The sequence below is a fragment of the Cetorhinus maximus genome, chromosome 1 (assembly GCF_964194155.1).
Source record: "Cetorhinus maximus chromosome 1, sCetMax3.hap1.1, whole genome shotgun sequence".
NCBI classification, from domain to species: Eukaryota; Metazoa; Chordata; class Chondrichthyes; order Lamniformes; family Cetorhinidae; genus Cetorhinus; species Cetorhinus maximus.
The window spans coordinates 4,361,177-4,383,614 of record NC_135879.1 but is presented as its reverse complement, the minus strand read 5'-3'; the positions used below and the strand labels follow the sequence as shown (position 1 = coordinate 4,383,614).

At 45.6% G+C, this 22,438-nt stretch overlaps 1 protein-coding gene across 1 annotated transcript in view; it reads left to right on the top strand.

The window, feature by feature from the left end:
• mttp (microsomal triglyceride transfer protein) overlaps positions 1-22,438 on the top strand; it is a 52,623-nt gene that overhangs the window by 25,043 nt on the left and 5,142 nt on the right. The window contains exons 9-17 of the mRNA XM_078569113.1: positions 4,475-4,643; positions 6,762-6,869; positions 7,622-7,834; positions 11,510-11,721; positions 13,174-13,271; positions 15,013-15,134; positions 17,150-17,377; positions 19,795-19,919; positions 21,021-21,191. Of these exons, the coding sequence (XP_078425239.1) occupies positions 4,475-4,643; positions 6,762-6,869; positions 7,622-7,834; positions 11,510-11,721; positions 13,174-13,271; positions 15,013-15,134; positions 17,150-17,377; positions 19,795-19,919; positions 21,021-21,191 (1,446 nt within the window). The remainder of the gene's footprint in view (positions 1-4,474; positions 4,644-6,761; positions 6,870-7,621; positions 7,835-11,509; positions 11,722-13,173; positions 13,272-15,012; positions 15,135-17,149; positions 17,378-19,794; positions 19,920-21,020; positions 21,192-22,438) is intronic.

The window sequence follows — 22,438 nt, the reverse complement described above, 5'->3', positions numbered from 1 at the left end:
AGGCTTTCAGTTCACCTGTCCTGATATCTCTTCATGTGATTCGGTGTTAACTTGTGTTTGATAACATTCCTGTGAAGCCCCTTGGGATATTTTACTATGTTAAAGGCGCCATATAAATGTAATTTGTTTTTAGCATATATGTGATTGTGCTTATTCAAAGCTGAATCAAAGATTAATGAAAGCTGGAGGTCAGAATTATACTTCAAATCCTGTTATGTGTCTCTTCCCAGTCCCCTCTCCCCACCCACTATGATCTCCTGAATCCCTCTTTCCTGTCTTGGAAGTCAGCAATATCGATCCAAAGTGAAAGATGGAAATGGAGAAAGTTGGAACAGAGTAGAATTGGGATCCTGCCAGAAGAGTAGCCTGCACATGTTCCTCGAGCCCCTGAACCTCTGTCCATTCAGATTGGAGGGAGAATCATGGACTCTGAGACTTTGATTTCTCCATTAATACTCCCAGTGAGTGCCTCTTGTGGCTGGGGGGGGTCTGTGATTGCAGAACTTACCCCTTGTTATGACCGGGTGAGGAGAAATAAGATGGCTCCCTTCTTTTCCAACCTCCTCGGTTGGTTGCAATAAAGGTTAATTTAAAATTCTTTCCCCGTGGACACCTTTTCCCAATCAAAATGTATTTACTTTTTATAAGGAGCCAATTTAACCAGACTTTCTTGAGTTAAAGAGAGAGTAAGCTTGTATTCGTGACTAAAACCCAAGGAAACTTGACCATGAGGCGTAGACGGCGGTACGTTGCATCCAGTAGCACTTTGGAGCTGTCCTTGTTGGTTTCGCAGTCTGTTGGAGACACGTGTTGACTTGTCCCCAAGGGAGGGATGACCTGGTTGTCTCTGCAGGGTTAACTGAGGAGGCTGTCCTGTTTCTCCCTATTTGCTGCCTGTCTCTGCTAAAACACGCTTGCCTTCAGCAAGTGAGAGAGAGAAAGAGAGAGAGAGAGAGAGAGAGGGAGGGAGACGGGAGAAAGGTCCTTCTTTGCTTCTTTGTTCTTCTGCTCTCACTGGCCCTCAGCCAATTTTTAACCCATTTTCTCTGTGCATTCCCAGGAGGGGGAAATAGGCATGTCTTGCATCCACAGTCCGTTTTGCTTTCATCCCAGAACTTACCTTTTTACACATTCTGAGATAAAAATCAGCAGGAGATGGATTTTTTTGGATTTCCGATGAGCTGTACAGGAAACAGTCCATTGTCCTCACAAACACAGGAGATTAAAGCACAGCGTTTTACATTTTCCATACCTTTCTTTCAAGTGTCTCTGTTTGAAATGGTCCTTGACATCTCTTCAGGTGTGAAATTCCATGCTCTCAGGATGGGTCCGTCAGTATAGTCCACATGGGAATTTTCCAGTGTGTGGTCCCTTTACAGAATCAGCCATCTTTTGACCAGTGCCTTTACTTGTATTTCTTTAAAAAAACACAGGTCTTCCTTAAAAAGTTCAGTATGCCCACAGGTATTTGGGGAAGCTGTAGTCTATTTTTTGTGACACCCTCATGTGTCAGCTTAAGCCGTGTCAGCAGATTAATATTTCTCCTTGTGAAATCTGGCTGAATATTGAAGGCCTGTTATGCAGGACATCAGTAAGGATGAAGAGAATTGAGGAGAAGACATGATAGTGATTGTCAATTAACTTAAGGAATTCAACTGTTTTGAGGGCCTTAGTGAGTTACATAGAATAAGAGAGAATATACAGCACAGAATATACAGCCATTTGGCCCAACTGGTCCACGCTGGTGTTCATGATCCCGTCAAACCTACTCCCATTTATTATACATTTTATATTTTGGATCTATGCAGAGATGACACTGGTTTCTATGGGTAACAGGTTTTTTTCACAGTGCTTTAAAATGTCTACTCCATGCTTCAGCTCAAGCTTTCAGCTCTTTCTACAGCTTGTTCACTTTTTTCTGAGTCCCCAGACGTCACTAATCAAGTACGGTGATCATCAATAGTAAACACATAATCAAACACAGAACAATTGAACACTACACCATCCTTCTTAAGCGTAATCATCCATACCTTTCTCTCTTATATGCTTATCCAGCTTCCCCTTAAATGCATCTATACCATTTGCTTCACTATTCTGTCTCATAGCAAGTTCCACATTCTTACCAATCTCTGGGTAAAGACGTTTCTCCTGAATTCCCGATTGGGTTTCTTGGTGACTATCTTATATTGATGGCTTCTAGTTTTGCTCCTTCCCACATGTGGAAACATTTTCCCTCTCTCTAAGTCCAACCCATCAAAATCTTTATCATTTTAAAGATTATCTGTCAGCTTTCTCTTTTCAAAAGAAAAAAAGACCCAGATTTCATCCTTTCGCCCTGTCCATTCTTTTCAGGTAGATATCTCTTTGCAGTTTCTGTATCATCCCTGTAGACCTTTTTTTACACCCTTTCCAATACCTCTGTAACATCAGGGCAGATGAAAATGCAACAGGGCTTGACTTCAAAGCATGGCAATGCAGGAAAGGACAATGCTATGTCAGACAGTGAGACAATGGTATGACAATAGCGTGTCAGATAGCTTTAAAAACAAAAAACTACTGCGGATGCTGGAAATCCAAAACAAAAACAGAATTACCTGGAAAAACTCAGCAGGTCTGGCAGCATCGGCGGAGAAGAAAAGAGTTGACGTTTCGAGTCCTCGAAACGTCAACTCTTTTCTTCTCCGCCGATGCTGCCAGACCTGCTGAGTTTTTCCAGGTAATTCTGTTTTTGTGTCAGATAGCTTTGTCCATCTTAAGAGGAAAAATGTAAAATTACAGGGAAGACAAAGGAAAAGGTTGGAGGCTAAAGGTGTGAGGTGGCCAACTTTTTTCTTTCATCGCTGCCCAGGTGTATGCAGAGGAGCCTCAACTGATAAGGGAACAGTGTTTATGCTTAACCGAAAGTTTATATAAAACATTGAAAGCATAAGTGACTGAGACAAAGGAAGAAAACCAAAATCTTCTGGAGGCAACAAAGTAAATGTGGGGCTTCCATGTGAAGTCAGAGGAGTTAGTGAATCTTAAGAGTGTCACGTAGACAAAGACAGTTTCATGACAAATTATGATAAATGATAGCTGTTGGCTGATAGGGTGTCATCTTAACCCACCCAAAACTCAATCACTTAGGCCGAGTTAAAACCAGGCCCGAAGAAGCCATGTGGTTAAATTTGATGTTGGTGGGAGCAGGAGCTGTTCCTCTCACATCCTTCCCATTAACTTTGGAAGCTGGCGGCAGGAGTGCCATTTCCTGCCTCTCACCCTTTACGCCAGCCCCATAAGGTTTGAGGTGTGGGTTACGCCGGTTGACGAGCACTTTTATTCAGGACTCTGCTCGTCTGCTGCTCCTTGGAGAATCCTCCATGGAACTTCAGGAAGCAGGAGAGGCTGAAGAGGTAACACAAGGGAGAGGAGGCGGCTCATATGGAGCGTCGCTGACATTGACCTGTTGGACCAAATAGCCTGTCCCTCTGCTGTGAATAATTTGTCATACTTGCATTTATATAGCACCTTTAATGTAATGAACCATTCCAAGGTGTTTCACAGGAGCATTATGAGACAAAATTTTGCACTGAGCCCTACAAGGTGCTACTCAGACAGGGCTGAGATAAGTGTTAAGGAACGTTGTAAAGGAGGATAGAGAAGAGGAGAAATTTTGTCTTTCTTGGGGGTGGGGGGTTCAGAGAGACTGTTTGATTATAAAGCCATAGGACCAACAAATAGCAAGGAGAGTAATTGCAGGTAATAATGAGATCATTCCCTTCAGCACTGCCGCACGCCACCTGCCCAGGATTGAAGTCAAAACTGACTAAATGAAAGAGTTGAAATACTAGACTGTCAATGTGCAGCGCAGAGACTGGGAATAAACCTACAGTATCCATAAGAACGTAAGAAATAGGAGCAGGAGTAGGTCATTCAGCCCTTCAAGCCCACTCTTGCCATTCAATGAGATCATGGCTGATCTCCTACTTCGACACCATTTCCCTGCACTATCCCTGGATGTTTTTAATATGTGGAAATCTATTGATCTCAGTCTTGAACATATTCAAAGCCTGAGCCTCCACAGCTCTCTGGGACAGAAAATTCCAAAGATTCACCACCCTCTGAGTGAAGAAATTCCTCATCTCAGTCCTGAGACCAGAGTAGCTTTGAGTCATAGCCAATGGCCGATTGAGGGAACTGTTACCCATTAAGTCGATTGTCCCAAAACCAAAAACACTGTGTTGGAGCTGGGGCTGCATTATTGGTCAAGATTATTGGTTAATGCAGTATTGCATTGGTCCGTCCTTGCTGGGTAATTAGATATTTCTTAACGTTGACCCAAATGGTTCCTGAATGCACAGTGACACCCGTTTGACTGTGGGAGAGGAATAAGCGATGACACAATGTAAAATTGGAACTTTGGAACTTGAAGTTCGGCCCCAGGCCTGTGATCAGTTGTACTCATCCAGTTGCTTTTCAATTTTTCAAATCCCAGTCCACAACTCGTCGATGCTGTGACCTCCGCTCAGACCCCTGCTTCTTTCGCAGCGATCCTGGAGTTCTTAAATTTCAAGAATGACAGTAACTACCTCTTACAGGAGAGGTTCCTGTACGCCTGTGGCTTTTCCTCTCATCCCACCGAGGAGATGCTGAGTGCTTTAATGGTGAGTATTTTCATTCAGAGGGATATCTTATCCCCAGGCTTGACGCTATCTCGGCATGAACTTTTAAAAACGTTTCTTTTCGTTCTCCCCTCTCCCGTCCTGACGCAATGACTCATAGTGGCGTACATTTCCCTGGGCAGAAACAGAACTGTGCATTGTCCGAATGGCCATTCTGCATCTGGACAGTAAGGCCAACATTATGTGGGGAGCTTTACTGCTGCCAGCACACACTGTAAAAGGAGTTAGAAGTGTAGCCTGTGATTTTTCTGACGAGCACTAGATTCAGTACGCTTGGATAATGAGCCCCCAAAATATCAGAAGGCCAAAGTGCGAAAGGCTATTAAATTGTGTTATGTCATGAAAACTGACCTGGATTCTGTCCTCAACATACATCCTACACATGGACATGTTTGCAGTGGTTGTCACTGGGGAGGCTGGGTCATTGAATTTATTTAAGGCTGAGTTAGATAGATTTTTGATAGACAAGGGAGTCCCGGGATTATGGGGGGCAGACAGGAAAGGGGAGTTGAAACCACAATCAGATCAACCATAGTCTTATCGAATGGTGGAGCAGGCTCGAATGGGCTGAATGGCCTACCCCTGCTCCTATGTTCCTGTGTTCCATTCTTGCTGAGACAGTAAGGCCAATTGTACCCAACAGTACAAATGCGAAGGCTTTGTCCAGCAAGGGTTGACAGGGAACACCAGCTATTCATATTCAGGCTGCTTCAAGGGGATGAATTACCCAATGTAAACCTGGGAAAGGGAGAACTTTAATCCCCCATGTTCCAGTTCCCAGGCTGAACAATGATTAATCCAGGGCATTTTGAGATACGGAGAGACAGGTCTGCCACAAACTCTCCATCTGAGAGATATTTCAAAGGGTGTGAAAGGAAGAAAGCCCAAGTGGACAAATGTCTTTTTTATACATTCACAGGATATGAGCATCACTGGCTGGGCCAGCGTTTATTGCCCATCCCTAACTGCCCTTGAGAAGGTGGTGGTGAGCTGCCTTCATGAACCGCTGCAGTCCCTGTGGTGTAGGTACACCCACAGCGTGGTTAGGGAGGGAGTTAGTTATACATTATTCCTGATTTCAAAGTTGAAGAAGCAACTTTTTAAATTAGACAAATGCTCCAGAAATAAGGGTTGTAGAATGCTGAGGATAATTATAGCTAGGTCAGTGCCCACAATCCAAACATGAACTAGGCTAGGGGGGGGTTGCTGTGTGGAATCTTCAGCTTGGCGAGTGGGGGCGGGACCCTCTTGCCGAGGTGTAAAATGACACGGGGTGACGTCAGGCATGCGTCCCAACGTCACCGAGCGTCATTTAGATTTTCAGTCAAAGGCCTAATAAAGCCATTTAACTAACAATTAAAATAATTAACGGAGCTGCCCGTCCAACCTTAAGGTTGGCGGGGGGGGCAGGCGAAGAGCCCAGGCGGCCTTCGCATTTTTCCTGGAACCTCATCCACGGGCGGGACGAGGTTTCATGAACGATTTTAAATTTTCTCAAAAATTTTTATTGAAATTAACGCACGTGTCCCAGCCCATGTGACAGTTTCACATGAGGGGACATGTCATAAAAATTTTTTTTAACCTGTTATCGAGCTGTTAAAGCTTAAAACTAATAGAGGTTCCTCAGGGAGATTTCTGCGCTCTTTCACGCGCATGCGCGGAAGAGCGCACTCCCTACTCAGAGACCCCCGCCCGCACAGGGAGCGCTTCCGGGCGCGCGTCATGCTTAATTGGTCCGCCCATGTAAAATGGCGGCACGGACCCAATTGCGCACACCAGCCCCCACACAACCTTCCCCCGACAGGGGGAAAATTCTACCCATAATGTTTGTCAGACTGAGGGGCTCCTGTGAGGCCTAACCACCATATCTCACACCAATATAAAGTAAAACTTGAACAATGCCTTATGTAACAACAGGTTAAACCAGCCCCCGCTTTCAGTCAGGACACTTGGTTTAATAAATTGCATTCCGATATAACACTTTAAAAAGTCCACGTGTACGATAGATTGTCGCCTATCCGTTTTAATCCAGTCTCTGTCGTATGATAACTGCTCCTACCTTTAACACCAATCGTTTTCTTTGTCACTGGTCTATCGCAGCATAAACTTAATGAAGAAATCAGGAGCAACGATATCCGAGAAACTGTCGTGATTATCATCGGGGCGCTCATCAGGAAATTCTGCCAGAAAGGACAGTGTGAACTGCCGGTGGGTAAAGATACAGCCCGACAATCTGATGTGTCTCATTTATATCAAGTTACATTGAATCTGCAGCATAAGAACAGGCCATTCGGCCCAACTGGTCTCTTCTAGTTACCCATCCCTGCGCTCGCCGTTTTAATAAGGTTGTTGGCGGGTCTGAGAATGCGAGGGCCCCCTCAAAATGCCCTCGGAGGAATATATTTAAACTCAAAACTCAGAGGGGCAAATGGGCAGGTCCCCTCTGATCAGGGGAGAAACTCTTCTGGTGGCAGCGTTTGGGTGGAGGGCGAAGCCTTTCCTGCCCAAGGCCCCCTCTTTGGGAAATGGTGCCTCTGTGTCCGATGGCTCCTGGGCCTGCCGAGGGAGGCTGCCTCCTTGAAGATAGCGGTTTCTTCGATGCCAGCAAAATGCTGGTGCCCTCTCTAAATCCCCCCGCCCCCCCATCCCCCAATTTCGGTCTTAAACAACTTACATTTATGTAGCGTTTCACAGGAGCATTATCAGACAGAAACCAGCAGCAAGCCACATAAGGAGATAATAGGACAGGGACCAAAAGGTTTTAAGGAAATTTAAGAAGTGGCTTAAAAGTGGGGAGTGAGTTAGGGAGGCAGAGTGCTTTAGGGAGGGAATACCAGAGCTAAGGGCTCGGGCAGCTAAAGGCACAGCTGCTGGGGGTGAAGCGATGATACAAAAAGTATCAGCAACTTGCACATTGTGTTTTAAATTTTTGAACCTGAAATTATTTTTTTCTATTTCAGATCGTGATCAAGGCGAAGGAAATGATTCTTAAAGGTGCGGAATCGGCACAAAAGGAATCTGAGATTCAGATGTACATCCTGTCTCTGAAGAATTCTTTTCTCCCTGCCGCGATCCCTGTTTTACTGAAACACGCAGAGTCGGGTACTGGGCCTGTCAGCAATATTGCTGTCGCGGCTATCCAGAAATATGAACAAGCATACATCACGGAGGAGGTGAAATTTCACGTCATTATATTATCCTAGAGTCATAGAATTGCACTGCACAGAAGGAGGCCATTGTGCATGTGCTGGCTCTTTGCAAGAGCAATCCAATTGGTTCCACACCCAGCTTTCTCCCCGTAGCTCCAGAAACTGCTTTTCAGAAGTTTCGATGGAATCTCATTCCACCACACTTTAAAGCTGCTCTTAACAACCCTCTGTGCAAACCTGCCCTTTGTTACGATCGCCAGTTGATGTTACCACTGGACCAGCCTGATCCCAGAGTGGAATCCTAACTTTTAATTGTTTGTTTAGATACTTGGAGAGGGGCTACTGAACAGGATCACTGGAGTCAACTAATGAGCTTTTAACAAAAGCATAAAATATTTATTAAACAAGAAAAGATGAACTATATTGCAATACTCCTTCACCCACAACTATACCTTTACAGATATATACAGACTTGTAGAGATAACACAAGTTACAAAAGCTATCTTATACTCTAATGTTCACATTAAGTACAGTCCATGTAAACTAATTGGCAACCTGTGGTCAGACACACCACACTCTGAAACCAGGTGGCAAATGCCACCCTGGGCAGATGCTATGGATATCTCCTCAACTCCCCCAGATGCTTGTTTCACTGAACTCCGTCTTTCACACGAGGATTTTCAATCTTCACTCTCCAAGAACTGACATTGGATTCTTCTCCCAAACCCATGTTTTCTCTCAGGTGTCTTCCGCAAGGGTTCACCTCCAGGGTTTCGCACTCTCCTTCCGATGTTCCTCTCCCCTGGGTCACCACATGCATTCAAGCTGTCTTCCACACACACTGTCTCACCGAAACAGCTGTCAACAGTACACCACTGCTTCACACGTCCAAAAGAAAGAATTACAGACCTTCAGTTGTCTCTTTCAACCTTCTGGCCTCTCACAAGCCTTTATCTCTTTGAGCTTGAAGCTTGGAGCCTTTTTCTGATCCTCCTAACTCCACTTAACAGGAGCTTTTTCCAGGTTCCTGTCCTTCCTATGACTGGAAGGTCTCCTTGTGACTTTCTCCTGTCCACTCCCCTGGATTCTTGGGGATTTTCTTCTTTAGCTTGAGACTTGCTATCTGCCCCTTTTGCTTCTGTCTCTCTGTGGCAGCTACTTTCAACCAACTTTAGCTTGGGACTGACTATCTGCCCCTTCTAGGTGGCCTCTGCCTGGCAGCTGCCTTCAAAACCAACCGAACTCAAACAGCTTCCAAATCAAACTGCTGTTTCTAGTTTCTTCTGTGCGCGTGTGTGTGGGAGGGACCTGCCTCTCTGGACCCCTGTTGCTAGGCAACAGTCCAGTTTTTCTACTCTTGTGTTTGCTTAACTTCTCTTACAGTCGTAAACTCTCATTAGAAATGCAGGCACCTTTTATAGGGAAACTAAAACTTAACTTGACCTTTTCTTAAGACAAAAATGCAGAAATATAAATTAAGCTTAAACTTCAGAGCTAAAACTCATTCACCCACAAATACTAATATAACTTACTTAAACTCTCTCTATTTCCTAACACCATGCAAAAGCTACCCATCATAACAGCTGCAAAAAGATCCAGGGGCTCAATATAATTTGCCTCTGCAATTTCAAATGGAAAATTATAAAATGCAAAATTGTAAAAGTGCAAAAGGTTCCATAAACAGCAGTGAGATAACAACAACAGAAAATGCTGGAAATACTCCCCAGGTCAGGTAGCATCCATGGAGAGAGGAACAGAGTTAACGTTTCAGGTCAATGACCTTTTAGGTCAGAACTGGAATAAGTTAGAGACGTAATAGGCTTTAAGCAAGTACAGAGGCTTGAAAAGTGGGGGAGGGGAGTAAGGAAATAAAAACGGAGGTCTATGATAGGGTGGAAGGCTGTGTTTAGGGCCCTGGGACCATGGGAAGGGAGGAAGTAAAAGGAAAGTTGTTATACATCTTCTGCGCTTGCTTGAGGGAAGCGGAGGGACATTGGGAGGTTGAAGAGTGAAACATGCTGTTGCAGAGGGAGTACAACATTCAGAATGCTGAAGGAGGATGGAGGGGAAGATGTGGTATCCAAGACCCAAACGATCCTTCCTGCTGAAACACCAATTTATTTGTTCTCCTTTCCATTTGGTATATTGTCGCCACTACTCGCAATCTGGCCTCCTCTGCATTGGGGAGACCAAACGCAGATTGCTGTGCAGAACATCACGGTTCAGTCTGCAAGCATTACCCTGAACTTCCCGTCACCTATCCTTTTAATTCTCTGCCTCTTTCTCACTCTGACCCCTCCGATCTTGGCTTCCTATCCTGTTCCAATGAAGCTCGGGGAACGGCACCTCAGCTTTCCAGACTCAACACGGAATTCAATAATTTCAGATTGTAACCCATGTTCCCATGTTTTTGGACAGCAGTTGTTGATAATGAATTTGCTGCTGCCATTTATGCCTTGTCTGGACCCACCTTTGTTTCTTCACTTGCCCCATTACTGTCTCCTTTTGCCTTTCATCTTCATCCCTTTAGTCATTTACTCTTTCCTTCTTTCCATCCAATCACAGACCTTCCCTTCTGTTCCTTCCTCCCTTCCTCTCCCGCTTTCCCCTTGCCTCTGTACTTGCTGAAAACCTGTTACATCTTAGGCATTTTCCAGTTCTGATGAAAGATCATCAGCCAGAAAAGTTAACTCTGTGTCTCTCTCCCTCCACAGAGGTTGCCTAGCCGGATGAGTATTTCCAGTTTTGATTTTGGATTTCCAGCATCCACATTCTTTTGTTTTTGGACCAGATAATCTGTTTTCATGGATGTTTTGGAGGGATAAATATTGACCAGGACACTGGGGAGAGCTCTGCTACTCTGCTTCCAAATGGTGACCATGGGATCATTTATGTCCAACTGAGAGGGTAGACATTGGTTTAACATCTCTTGAGAAAGACAGCACCTTTGACAGTGCAGCACTCCCTCAGTACTGAATTGGAGTGCCTGCTGGATTTTGTGCTGAAGTGGGACTTGAACTCATGGCCTACTGACCTAGAGGCAAAGTGCTACCTGCTGAGCCAGGGCTGACACTGTGAAGCTTATTAGCTCTTTATATCTGTCACAAGGATAATTTGGGGTGAAGACGGTGTAGTGGTCATGTCCCTAGATGGACTAATAATCCAGAGGCCCAGGCTAATGCTCTGAGGACATGGGTTCAAATTCCAGCATAGCAGCTGGTGAGATTTAAATTAAATTAATAAATCTGGAATATAAAGCTAGTCTCAGTAATTGTGACCATAACTACTATCATCAATTGCTGTAAAAACCCATCTGGTTCACTAATGTCCTTTAGGGAAGGAAATCTGCTGTACTTACCCTGGTCTGGCCTACATGTGACTCCAGACCCACAGCAGTGTGGTTGACTCTTAACTGCTCTCTAAAATGGCCGAACAAGCCACTCAGTTCAAGGGCAATTAGAGATGGGTAACAAATGCTGGTCTTGCCAGCGACGCCCACATTCCCAAGAATAAAGAAAAAGAACAAACCCCGGCTGAAATGAGTTTAATCAGAGCCTGTGGGGTGAAGCAGACCCATGTGTCTTAGTTCCCCATTGGGCAGCTTGTCATTTTGTCTCTTTGTTTAAACCTGAGCAGACGCTTTGGACAGAAGCCCATCACCATTTACAGAGCTCATTGTCACAGCTTTGTGTCTGACAGGTGAGAAAGGTAATGAACAGGATCTACCATCAGAGCCGAAAGATCCATGAGAAGACTGTGCGGACAACTGCAGCAGACATTATCTTTAACAACAACCCCTCGTACATGGAAGTTAAAAATATTCTCCTTTCCATTGGCGAGCTACCAACTGAAATGAGCAAATATTTACTCTCTAAGATTCAGGATGTTCTCCGATTTCAACTTCCGGGCAGGTAAATTTTCCTTCGTTTGTAAATTGTGTTTTTACATCAAGCAGATTTAAGGTAATTGGCAAAAAAAACTCCTGGGGCAGATGTGAAGAAATGTTTTAACGCAGCGAGTTTTTGTGATCTGAAATGCACCACCCTTAAAGCAGATTCAATAGTAACTTTCAACAGGGGAATTAGAGAAATACTTCAAGAGGAAAAAAAAATGCAGGATCAGGGCAGTTGTATTAATTGGATAGAACTTTCAAAGAGCCAGCAAGGACAAGATGGGCCAAGTGGCCTCCTTTGGTGCTCTATCATTCTGTTACTCCCATTTTTCTTACTCTTTCATGGGACATGGGCATTGCTAGCAAGGCCAGCATTTATTGCCCATCCCTAATTGCCCTTGAGAAGGTGGTGGTGAGCTGCCTTCTTGAACCGCTACAGTCCATGTGGTGTAGGTACACCCACAGTGCTGTTAGGGAGGGAGTTCCAGGATTTTGACCCAGTAACAGTAAAGGAATGGTGATATATTTCCAAGTCTGGATGGTGTGTGATTTGGAGGGAAACTTGCAGGTGGTGGTGTTCCCATGTGTCTACTGCCCTTGTCCTTCTAGATGGTAGAAGTCATGGATTTGGAAGGTGCTGTGGAAGAAGCCCTGGTGAGTTCCTGCAGTGTATCTTATAGATGGTACACACTGCTGCCACTATGCGTCGGTGGTGGAGGGAGTGAATGTTTAAGGTGGTAGATGGGGTGCCAATCAAGGGGACTTTTTTGTCCAGGATGGTGTCAAGTTTCTTGAGTGTTTTTGGAGCTGCACTGATCTAGGCAAGTGGAGAGTATCCCATCACACTCCTGACTTGTGCCTTGTAGATGGCGGACAGACTTGGAGGAGTCAATAAGTGCATTACCCACCACAGAATTCCCATCCAATGACCTGCTCTTGTAGCCATTGCAAAGCACCTTGGGAAATACATGAATGCTGCTATATAAATGAGATGGCCACCTCTCCCTCTTCTCAGGCCCTCAAAACTTACCTCAGAAACAGTCTGAGGCTTAACATTAATGTTGCTGGCAAATCATTGAGACACTTCATCCCTTTAGTTTGCATTTGCCCTCCTTCAGTTGCCGTAGTGAGTGTTCCATCTCATCGTCCTTCCCCAGCATTGTTGAGCCCCTTCTTGGTAATGAAGTTGACATCTGGCGCCTGTCCCCCATAGTACTTCAGGCCCAAGGGTGGAAATAGGGCTGGGGCCATGGTGGGGTCTAGGCAGCGTGTGGAATTTTCTTGAGTGTATCCAAATTTCTTCCTGTAGAAGGCTGTATCTTTAAAAACTATACAAGTTTCCTTAAAGTCTTTCGCAATTTATTTTTGTTTTTTGTAAATATACTTAATTCTGTAGCCCTGTTTAGACCTGACACTTGGTGGTAGTGCAAGGATTACTTGTTCTTAACCATATCTACTTTATCCTTTGCAGTGAAATGGTGCGAAAGGTTCTGAAGGACACTGTTGTCCACAACTATGACCGATTCTCCAAGATTGGCTCTTCATCGGCCTACTCAGGATACATGAAACGTACGGCAGCATCAGGAACATTTATGTAGCACCTTTTAAAGTAATAAAACATCCCAGGGCACTTCACAGGAATGTTAACAGACAAAATTTGACCGCAAGTCACATAAGGGGATATTGGGACATGTGATCAAAAACGTGATCATAGAAATAGGTTTTAAGGACTGTCTTAAAGGAGAACATAGCAACAGGGGGAGGCCATTCAGCCCCTCAGGCTTATTCTGTCATTCAATGAGATCATGGCTGATTAGTGACCTAGCTCCATATTCCCACCTTTGATCAATATTCCTTAATACCTTTGGTTAACAAAATTCTATCAATCTCAGACTTAAAATTAACAATTGATCTGGCATCGATTGCTGTTTGTGGAAGAGAGTTCCAAACTTCTAACATTCTTTCTGTGTGCGTGTCTTTGTATGTCTGTGTGTGTGTGTGGGTGTGTTTGTGCGTGTATGTGTGTTTGTCTGCATGTGTGTGTGTATGTGTCTGTGTGTGCCTGCATTTGTGTGTGTGTGGTTGTGGGTGTGTGTTTGTGCCTGTGTGTGGGTGTGCCTGTGTGTGAGTGTGTGTGTCTGTGTTTGTGTGTGGGTGTGCCTGTGTGTGTGTGTATATATGTCTGTGTTTGTGCGTGTATGTGTGTTTGTCTGCATGTGTGTGTCTGTGTGTGCCTGCATTTGTGTGTGTGTGGTTGTGAGTGTGTGTGTCTGTGTTTGTGTTTGTGTTTGTGTGTGGGTGTGCCTGTGTGTGTGTGTATATATGTCTGTGTTTGTGTGGGTGTGTGTGTGTTTGGGGGTGTGTATGGGTATATCTGTGTGCGGTTGTGAGTGTGTGTGTCTGTGTTTGTGTTTGTGTGGGTGTGTGTGGGTGGGTGTGTAAGTGTCTGCCTGTGTGTGTGTGTATATATATGTCTGTGTTTGTGTGTGTGTGTGTGTGTTTGGGGGTGTGTGTGTTTGTGCCTGTGTGTGGGTGTGCCTGTGTGTGGGTGTATATATGTCTGTGTTTGTGTGAGTGTGTGCGTGTTTGGGGGTGTGTGTGGGTATATCTGTGTGTGGGTGGGTGTGTGTGTGTCTGTGTTTGTGTGTGTGTGGGTGTGTGTGTAAGTGTCTGCCTGTGTGTGTGTGTATATATATGTCTGTGTTTGTGTGTGTGTTTGGGGGTGTGTGTGGGTATATCTGTGTGTGGGTGGGTGTGTGTGTGTCTGTGTTTGTGTGTGTGTGGGTGTGTGTGTAAGTGTCTGCCTGTGTGTGTGTGTATATATATGTCTGTGTTTGTGTGTGTGTGTGTGTGTTTGGGGGTGTGTGTGGGTATATCTGTGTGTGGGTGGGTGTGTGTGTGTCTGTGTTTGTGTGGGTGTGTGTGGGTGTGTGTGTAAGTGTCTGCCTGTGTGTGTGTGTATATATATGTCTGTGTTTGTGTGTGTGTGTTTGGGGGTGTGTGTGGGTATATCTGTGTGTGGGTGTGTGTGTGGGGGTGTGAGGAAGGCAGTGCTGCCTTGGATGATGAATAATCCGTTGGCCTTTACTGTGTAGATTCACACAGGGAGATACAGGGTGCAGCTGGACTGTCACTCCTGGTAGAGAGAACTTGAGCACAGGAAAGGAGGATAGAAAATCTGGAGCAATAACTGGGGCAGTTGTGAGCTGTCAGTCGGCTAAATCCTGGTGCATGATGATTCATTCAAGCGAGTAGCATCATGTGGTCATGCTATCGGGTGAGTTACTAGGGAAGTCTTTCTCTTTTTCAGAGGGTACAGATTCAACATCGACGTACAGTCTGGACATCCTATACTCGGGATCTGGCATCCTGAGAAAGAGCAACATGAACATCTTTGTGCTCAGCCAGGGAACCCAACTGCAAGCAACACAGGTATGCAAATGTAGAGGCTCATGGTTCTTTAGCGCAAAGACTGTCATTGGTTTAATCGTTTGCCCACTAGAAGAAGCAACGCTTTATCCTAAACAAGTTGGCTTCATTCACAAAGCTGTTTTAGGAATAAAATCAGAAAATGCTGGAAATTATCAGCAGATCAGGCAGTAGCTGCAGGGAGAGAAAAAGAGTTAACGGGTCAAATTTTAACTCATTCAAAATGCACCCACTTAACAGAATTAAAACCAAAGCGAGAATTTAGCGTCCTGCGGTGGGGGGGCACATACCCAACATGAATGGCTTGGAATTGGGCAAGTGTCCCAGTGTCATTGCGCACTCGCATGATATTGCGCTCGATGCCAAAGTCAGAAATGCGCCTGCCAACAATTAAGTGGGTGATTAAGCCCATTAACGTCCCAATTGTCAGCGATTTTTCGTGGCCCGTCCAACCTTACAGTTGGGGAATGGGCCAATCGGCCAGGCGGGCTTTATATTTTTGATGAAAATTCATCCGAGGGCGATATGAAATCTCTGTTTGGATTTAAAATAAAAAGAAATATCTGGGGACTTTTTTTTTGAGGTCGGCTTCCAGGTGCTTGATTGTGCTGCATGGACGTTTTCTTGTAGCATTTTTGTGCTTTATTTAATTATTTGGAAGTTTGCATCTCCCTGGGGTGTCTGTCTGCTTTCAGGGAGCTCAGTGGAAGTGCTCACCCAGCACCCGCGGTGACATCAGCGCCCGCCCTCTTCCCAACACCGAAGGCAGTGCTGAGCCTTTCTCCGGGCGCGTTTCACGCTGGTTGGCCGTGAATTGGCCCGGCCAGCGTAAGATTGCAGTCGGCGGCCGATCGCGGGCGGAAGCGCATTTCACGCCCGCTTCCGAGCCCGCCGATCGCACGCACCCGACGAGCACAAAATTCACCTCACCTGTCAGACTCAGAGTTTCAGGTCACTGACCTTTAATTAGAAATAATCCTGGCAATAGTGAGAGATGCTACAGAAACTGCTCACGGATGACAGGCCAAGAGCTACAGAGAATTACATTGAATTTACAGCACAGAAACAGGCCATTTAGCCCACCTGGTCCATGCCAGTGTTTATTCTCCACTCAAGCCTCCTCCCGCCCTACTTCATCTCACCCTATCGTCGTATCCTTTACTTCCTTTCTTCCTCATGTGATTATCCAGCTTCCCCATAAAAGCATCTACACTATTCACCTCAGCCACTCCCTGTGGTAGTGAGTTCCACATTCTCACCACCCTTTGAGTCAACAAGTTTCTCCTGAATTCCCGATTGGATTTATTAGTGACTGGCTTATATTTATGGCTCCTGGTTTTGATCTCGCCCACAAGTGGAAACATCTTCTCTACGTCTACCCTACTGAACCCCTTCATAATTTTAAAGACCCCTAGCAGGTCACCTCTCAGCCTTCTCTATATCATGAGGAAAGAGTGCCAGCCTGTTCAACCTTTTCCAATGATTATAAACTGTCAGTCTGACCTAATTTTTGTAAATAACTGTTGCACCTTCTCCAGTGCCTCTATATACTTGTGATATCGAGACCAGAACTGTTGACTGTATTCCAAATGTGGTTCAACCAATGTTCAGTACAGGTTTAATTTGCTGCCAATGAAGTACTTTTTGAAGTGTAGTCACTGAGGTAGTGTAGAAAACACGACATTAATTTCTTACCTTATAAGATCCCACAGGCAAAGTGATGGATGACCAGATATAACCTGTGTTTGTGACGTTGGTCGGGAATATTGGCCAGGACACCGAGAATAACTCACCTGCTCTTCTTCAGAATAGTCCCACGGGATCTTTTAGGTCCACCTGAGAGGGCAGGTGGAGACTCAGTTCAGAGTCTCATCTGAAAGACGGCACCTCCGACAGTGCAAAATTCCCTCAGTACAGCACTGGGTGGGGGGTGTGAGCCTAGAGTATGTGCAGATTGTCAGTGTTGCTGCATTCGGGTCTGCTTGAGTTATTCAGTGTGTCTTTCTTCTTCTCTGCAGGTTGTGATCGAAGCTCAGGGTTTAGAGTCTTTAATAGCTGCAACAGCCGATGAAGGTGAGGCCAATCTCGAGTCGCTGGCTGGGATGTCTGCTGTCCTGTTTGATGTCCAACTCAGGCCAGTCACCTTCTTCCAAGGCTACGCCGACTTAATGGCCAAGATGTTTTCGGCAACTGGAGCGCCGATAAGTGTGGTTAAAGGCCTTATTCTGCTCATTGATCATGTCCAGGTATCTACTCATTTCCACCAGCCTTCACCTCCGGATTTTCAAGGAATAGTTAAGATAATTCTTTATTAGAGCTTTTCTTTTTATATGTAGCCACTTGATCTTAATCAGAACATTCTCTCTAATTGACATTGCCCAGTGGGCAGAATTTTGACTTAGAATTCCCTGTAAACCCTGTACATAATTTTAAAAATATATGTATTAATGGGATGTGGGCGTCGCTGGCTAGGCCAGTATTTATTGTCCGTCCCTAATTGCCCTTGAGAAGGTGGTGCTGAGCTGCCTTCTTGAGCCGCTGCAGTCCATGAGGTGGAGGTACACCCACAGTGCTGTTAGAGAGGGAGTTCCAGGATTTTGACCCAGCGATAGTGAAGAAACGGCCGATATATTTCCAAGTCAGGATGGTGAGTGACTTGGAGGGGAACTTCCAGATGGTGGTGTTCCCATCTATCTGCTGCCCTTATCCTTCTAGGTGGTAGTGGCTGTGGGTTTGGAAGGTGCTGCCTAGGGAGCCTTGGTGAATTCCTGCAGTGCATCCTGTAGATGGTACACACTGCTGCTACTGTGCATCGGTGGTGGAGGGTGTGAATGTTTAAGGTGGTAGATGGGGTGCTGACCAAGCGTAGAATCAAGAATGACATGGGGCAGAATTTTCTGCCTGCCAGGTGCGCGGGCCTGACCCAACCTCCGGCGGGCGGGGAGCCGATCCCCGCCGGAGAACCGGGCCCCACCGCCATTTTAATCGGGTGGGCCAATTAAGGCCCGCCCAGTGTGATATCCACCGGGAAGCACTATTTACTTCCTGTGCGGGCGTGGGGGGGGCTCCCCAAAAGCAAGAGTGCGCTCTGAGCGCATGCGCACGATAGAGCACACATCTCCCTGAGGCTAAGTGCAGCCTCAGGGAGATCGCTGACAGTTCTAAAAATATGAAAATTAGAAAAAAAAAATTCCTTAACATGTCCCCCTCATGTGACAATGTCACATGAGATGGGACATATTCATAATTTACATTATAAGTTTATTAAACTTTCTAAATCCCCACATGAAACCTCATCCCGCCGCTGGATGAGGTTTCATGTTTTCTCTATTCCCCGCCGGGGCTCCTGGCCTGCCCGCTGACCTTAAGGTTGAACGGGCAGGTCCTTTAATTGTGTCAATGGCCTCAAGTGGCCATTGACAGGTCGGCGGGCCTGCAGCTGATTTGGCTGTGCCCCCCCAACCTTCCTGAAAATTTAAGTGGGGCGGGATGACATCGGGGGTTCCGCCCGACATCACCGCGCGTCATTTTACACGTCAGCGAGCGGGCCCCACCCCCAACTCGCCAACGGCAAAATTCTGCCCATGGAATTTACAGCACAGAAACAGATGACTCAGCCCAGCTGGTCTATGCCAGTGTTTATGCAGCAATCCTCTGCCCACCCTAATCTAATCCCTACCCTTCTATCCTCTTCTCTCCCATGTATTTTTCTAGGCTCCTCTTAGATGTATCGATCCCATGAGACCCAGAGGCACTAGAGAAGGTGTAAAGCAGATTTGCAAAGACAGTGTCTGAGCTGAGAGGCGATAGCTGTCAGGAAAAATTGAACAGGCCATTGATCTTCCCTCTAGTAATGAGCAGGCTGAGGAGGGTTGTGTGATACAGGCCTTTAAAATGACAATGGGGTGAATAGGGTTGACATAGAGAAGACGTTTCCATTTGTAAAGGAATCCAAAACCAGGGCTCATAATTATAAGATAGCCCCTAATCAATCCAATCGGGAATTCAGGAGAAACGTCTTTACCAGAGAGTGGTGCGAATGTGGAACTCGCTGCCACAGGGAGTGGTTAAGGTGAATAATATAGAGACACTTAAGGGGAAGCTGGACAAACAAATGAGGGAGAAAGGAATAGAAAGATATGCTGATAGGGTGAGATGAAGTGGGGTGAGAGGAGGCTCATGTGGAACAGAACATAAGAATATAGGAACATAAGAACTAGGAGCAGGAGTAGGCAATTCAGCCCCTCAAACCTGCCCCGCCATTCAATACGATCGTGGCTGATCTCATTTTGGCCTCAACTCCAATTTCCCGCCCTCTCCCCATAACCTTTCAACCCGTTACTAATTAAAAATCTGTCTATCTCCTCCTTAAATTTATTCAGGGTCCCGGCATCCACTGCACTCTGAGGTAGTGAGTTCCACAGATTCACGACCCTTTGAGAAAAGTAATTCCTCCTCATCTCTGATTTAAATCTACCACCCCTTAGCCTAAAAAAAACACTGACATGGACCAGTTGGCCTGTTTCTATGCTGTAAATTCTATGTAAGTTTCTGAGGAAAATCTGCCCATTTTTAAATCTGAAGGATTGAATAGCGTGGGAATCCAATGCTTCAGCAAAGAGTAGCTTGGAAATTGAATGCCCTCTTTTTCCTATTACTTCAGGTCTTTCAGCTGCAGTCAGGACTGGCGGCAAATGTGGAGTTCCAAGGAGGTTTGGCCATTGATATCTCAGGTGGAATGGATTTCAGCTTATGGTACCGGGAATCTAAAACCACCGTCACCAACAGGTATGACACTTTGCTGCAGCTTGGATCCTGTAGTTTATATGCCCTTCATCGAGTGATGCTCATTGTGGCAACGTAGTGACAGGAAGGAGGAGGCTAATCAGCCCCATCGAGCCAATTCCCCCATTCACTGAGATCATGGCTAATCTGTAGCTTAACTCCATCCACCTGCCTTGAATTCATTCATTGGATATAGACATTGCTGCCAGGACCAGCATTTATTGCCCACCCCTAATTGCCCTTGAGAAGGTGAGGGTGAGCCACCTTCTTGAATACAACTGAGTGGCCTGATAGGCCATTTCAGAGGGCCCTTAAGAGCCAACTACAATTGCTGTGGATCTGGAGTCACATGTAGGCCAGACCAGGAAAGGATGGCAGATTTCCTTCCCTAAAGGACATTAGTGAAGCAGATGGTTTTTTTTTCACAGCAATCCAATAGTTTACCATTACCAATACTAGTTTTTTATTCCAGATTTTATTAATTAAATTTAAATTTAATGGGATTTTAATTCTTGTCTCTGGATCATTAGTCCAGACCTCTGGATTACTAGTCCAGTAACATAACCACTATATTATGTTCTGAGGCACATTAATGCACAGCTGTCAAGACAACTGTGGTGATTCATAATGTGATGTTGCTGCTGAATTAAGGAAAAAATGGGTTATTCAAACTAAGGTACTCAAGCGGTAGCATAAGATGCCATCGCTTGAGCAAAACGGGCCAAGCGCCTTGTGATTGACCATTTTGACACTTGTGTGCACCATGAGGCTGCTGGTCCTCTGCTCCAATCTGGAAGGCCACATCAAGTACAGTCATGGTGACTGTCTGTCTTTGAGCATTGCACCCCTGAGCCAGGTCCCGCCTTCAGGCAATGCCTGGCTCCACTGATTGGGCACCGAGCTCACCTCTGGCCCAATTAGAGCCTTTGTATATTAAAGTATCGTCAAGGGGTTGGGACCTGGAAATGATCTGGGGATCAGATTCCCGACCCTGGACTGAAGATCCAGCCCGTTACCACATGATCTGGCTACAGTGTTCATTGGGTGGTCTATGCCGAACCGGCTTAAAATCGACTTCCTTTTCCTTTCACACTTGTCCTTAAGAGGTGCAGCGGTCATCGTTGGTAACATCACAGTGGATTCGTTGTTTGTAAAGAGCGGCGTGGAGGTGAGTGTGGAAACGGAGGCCGTACTCGATTTCATCTCAACAGTGAAGTTCTCGGAGTATCCGTTTCTGGTCTGTATGCAGATGGTCAAAGACCATTTTCCTTTCAGGTAAGAAACAAACCAATTCTTTCTGGTCTAGAAGAGAGGTGGCTGAGGGCAGGGGGGGGTGTCACCTGATAGAAGTCTTTACAATTATGGAAGGGTTTGATAGCATAGATATGGAGAAAATGTTTCCACTTGTTGAGGGAGTCCAAAACTAGGGGTCATAAATATAAAATAGTCACTAATCAACACAACAGGTAATTCAGGAGAAACTTCTTTACCCAGGGAGTGATGAGAATCTGAAACTCACTAGCACATGGACTGGTTTAGGCGACTAGATTAAGAACATAAGAAACAGGGGCAGGAGTAGGCCTCATGGCCCATCGAGCCTGCTCCACTGGTCAATATGATCATGGCTGATCTTGGGCTTCAACTCCATTTTCTCGCCCGCTCCCCACATCTTTTAATTTCATGACAGAATCTTCGGCTCGGCGATCAGGGATGGGGCCCACTCGCCGGGGTGTAAAATGACACTGGGTGATGTCATCGCCTGCGCGCCCACCAAACTGTCAAAGGCCTATTAAGGCCATTTAACTAACAATTAAAATAATTAACTGAGCTGCCCGTTCAACCTTAGGTTGGCGGGGGGGCAGGTGAAGACCCCAGGCGGCCTTCGTATTTTTCATGGAACCTCATCCACGGGCGGATGAGGTTTCATGAATGATTTTAAATTTTCTCAAAAATTTTTTATTGAAATTAATGCACGTGTCCCAGCCCATGTGACAGTGTCACATGAGGGGACACGTCATAAAAATTTTTGCAACACTTTATTGAACTGTTAAAATTTCAGACTAACCTCCTTGTGGTACCTCTGTGCCTCAGGGAGATTTCTGCGCTCTTTTGCGCACATGCACGGGTGGGTCATTGAAGACCCGCCCAGCTTGATGCGCGCCCGGAAGCGCTGAGCGGAGCTGTGTGGGTGGGGGGTGGGGGGAGGGGTGTGGAGGGGTTGCCTGAGTAGGGAGAGCGCTCTTTTGTGCATGCGCACGAACGAGCACAGAAATCTCCTTGAGGCACAGCGCTGCCTCAGGGAGATTAGTTTCACATATAAAACAATGAATAAAGGGAGAAAAAAATTTTAAGGACATGTCCCCTCAGGTGAAACTGTCACATGAGCCAGGACATGTCCATTAATGTTAATAAAAATTTTTCCAACACTTTAAAAACGTTCATGAAACCTCATCCCGCCTGTGGATGAGGTTCCATGAAAAATGCGAAGGCCGCCTGGGGTCTTCATCTTCCCCCCAACCTTA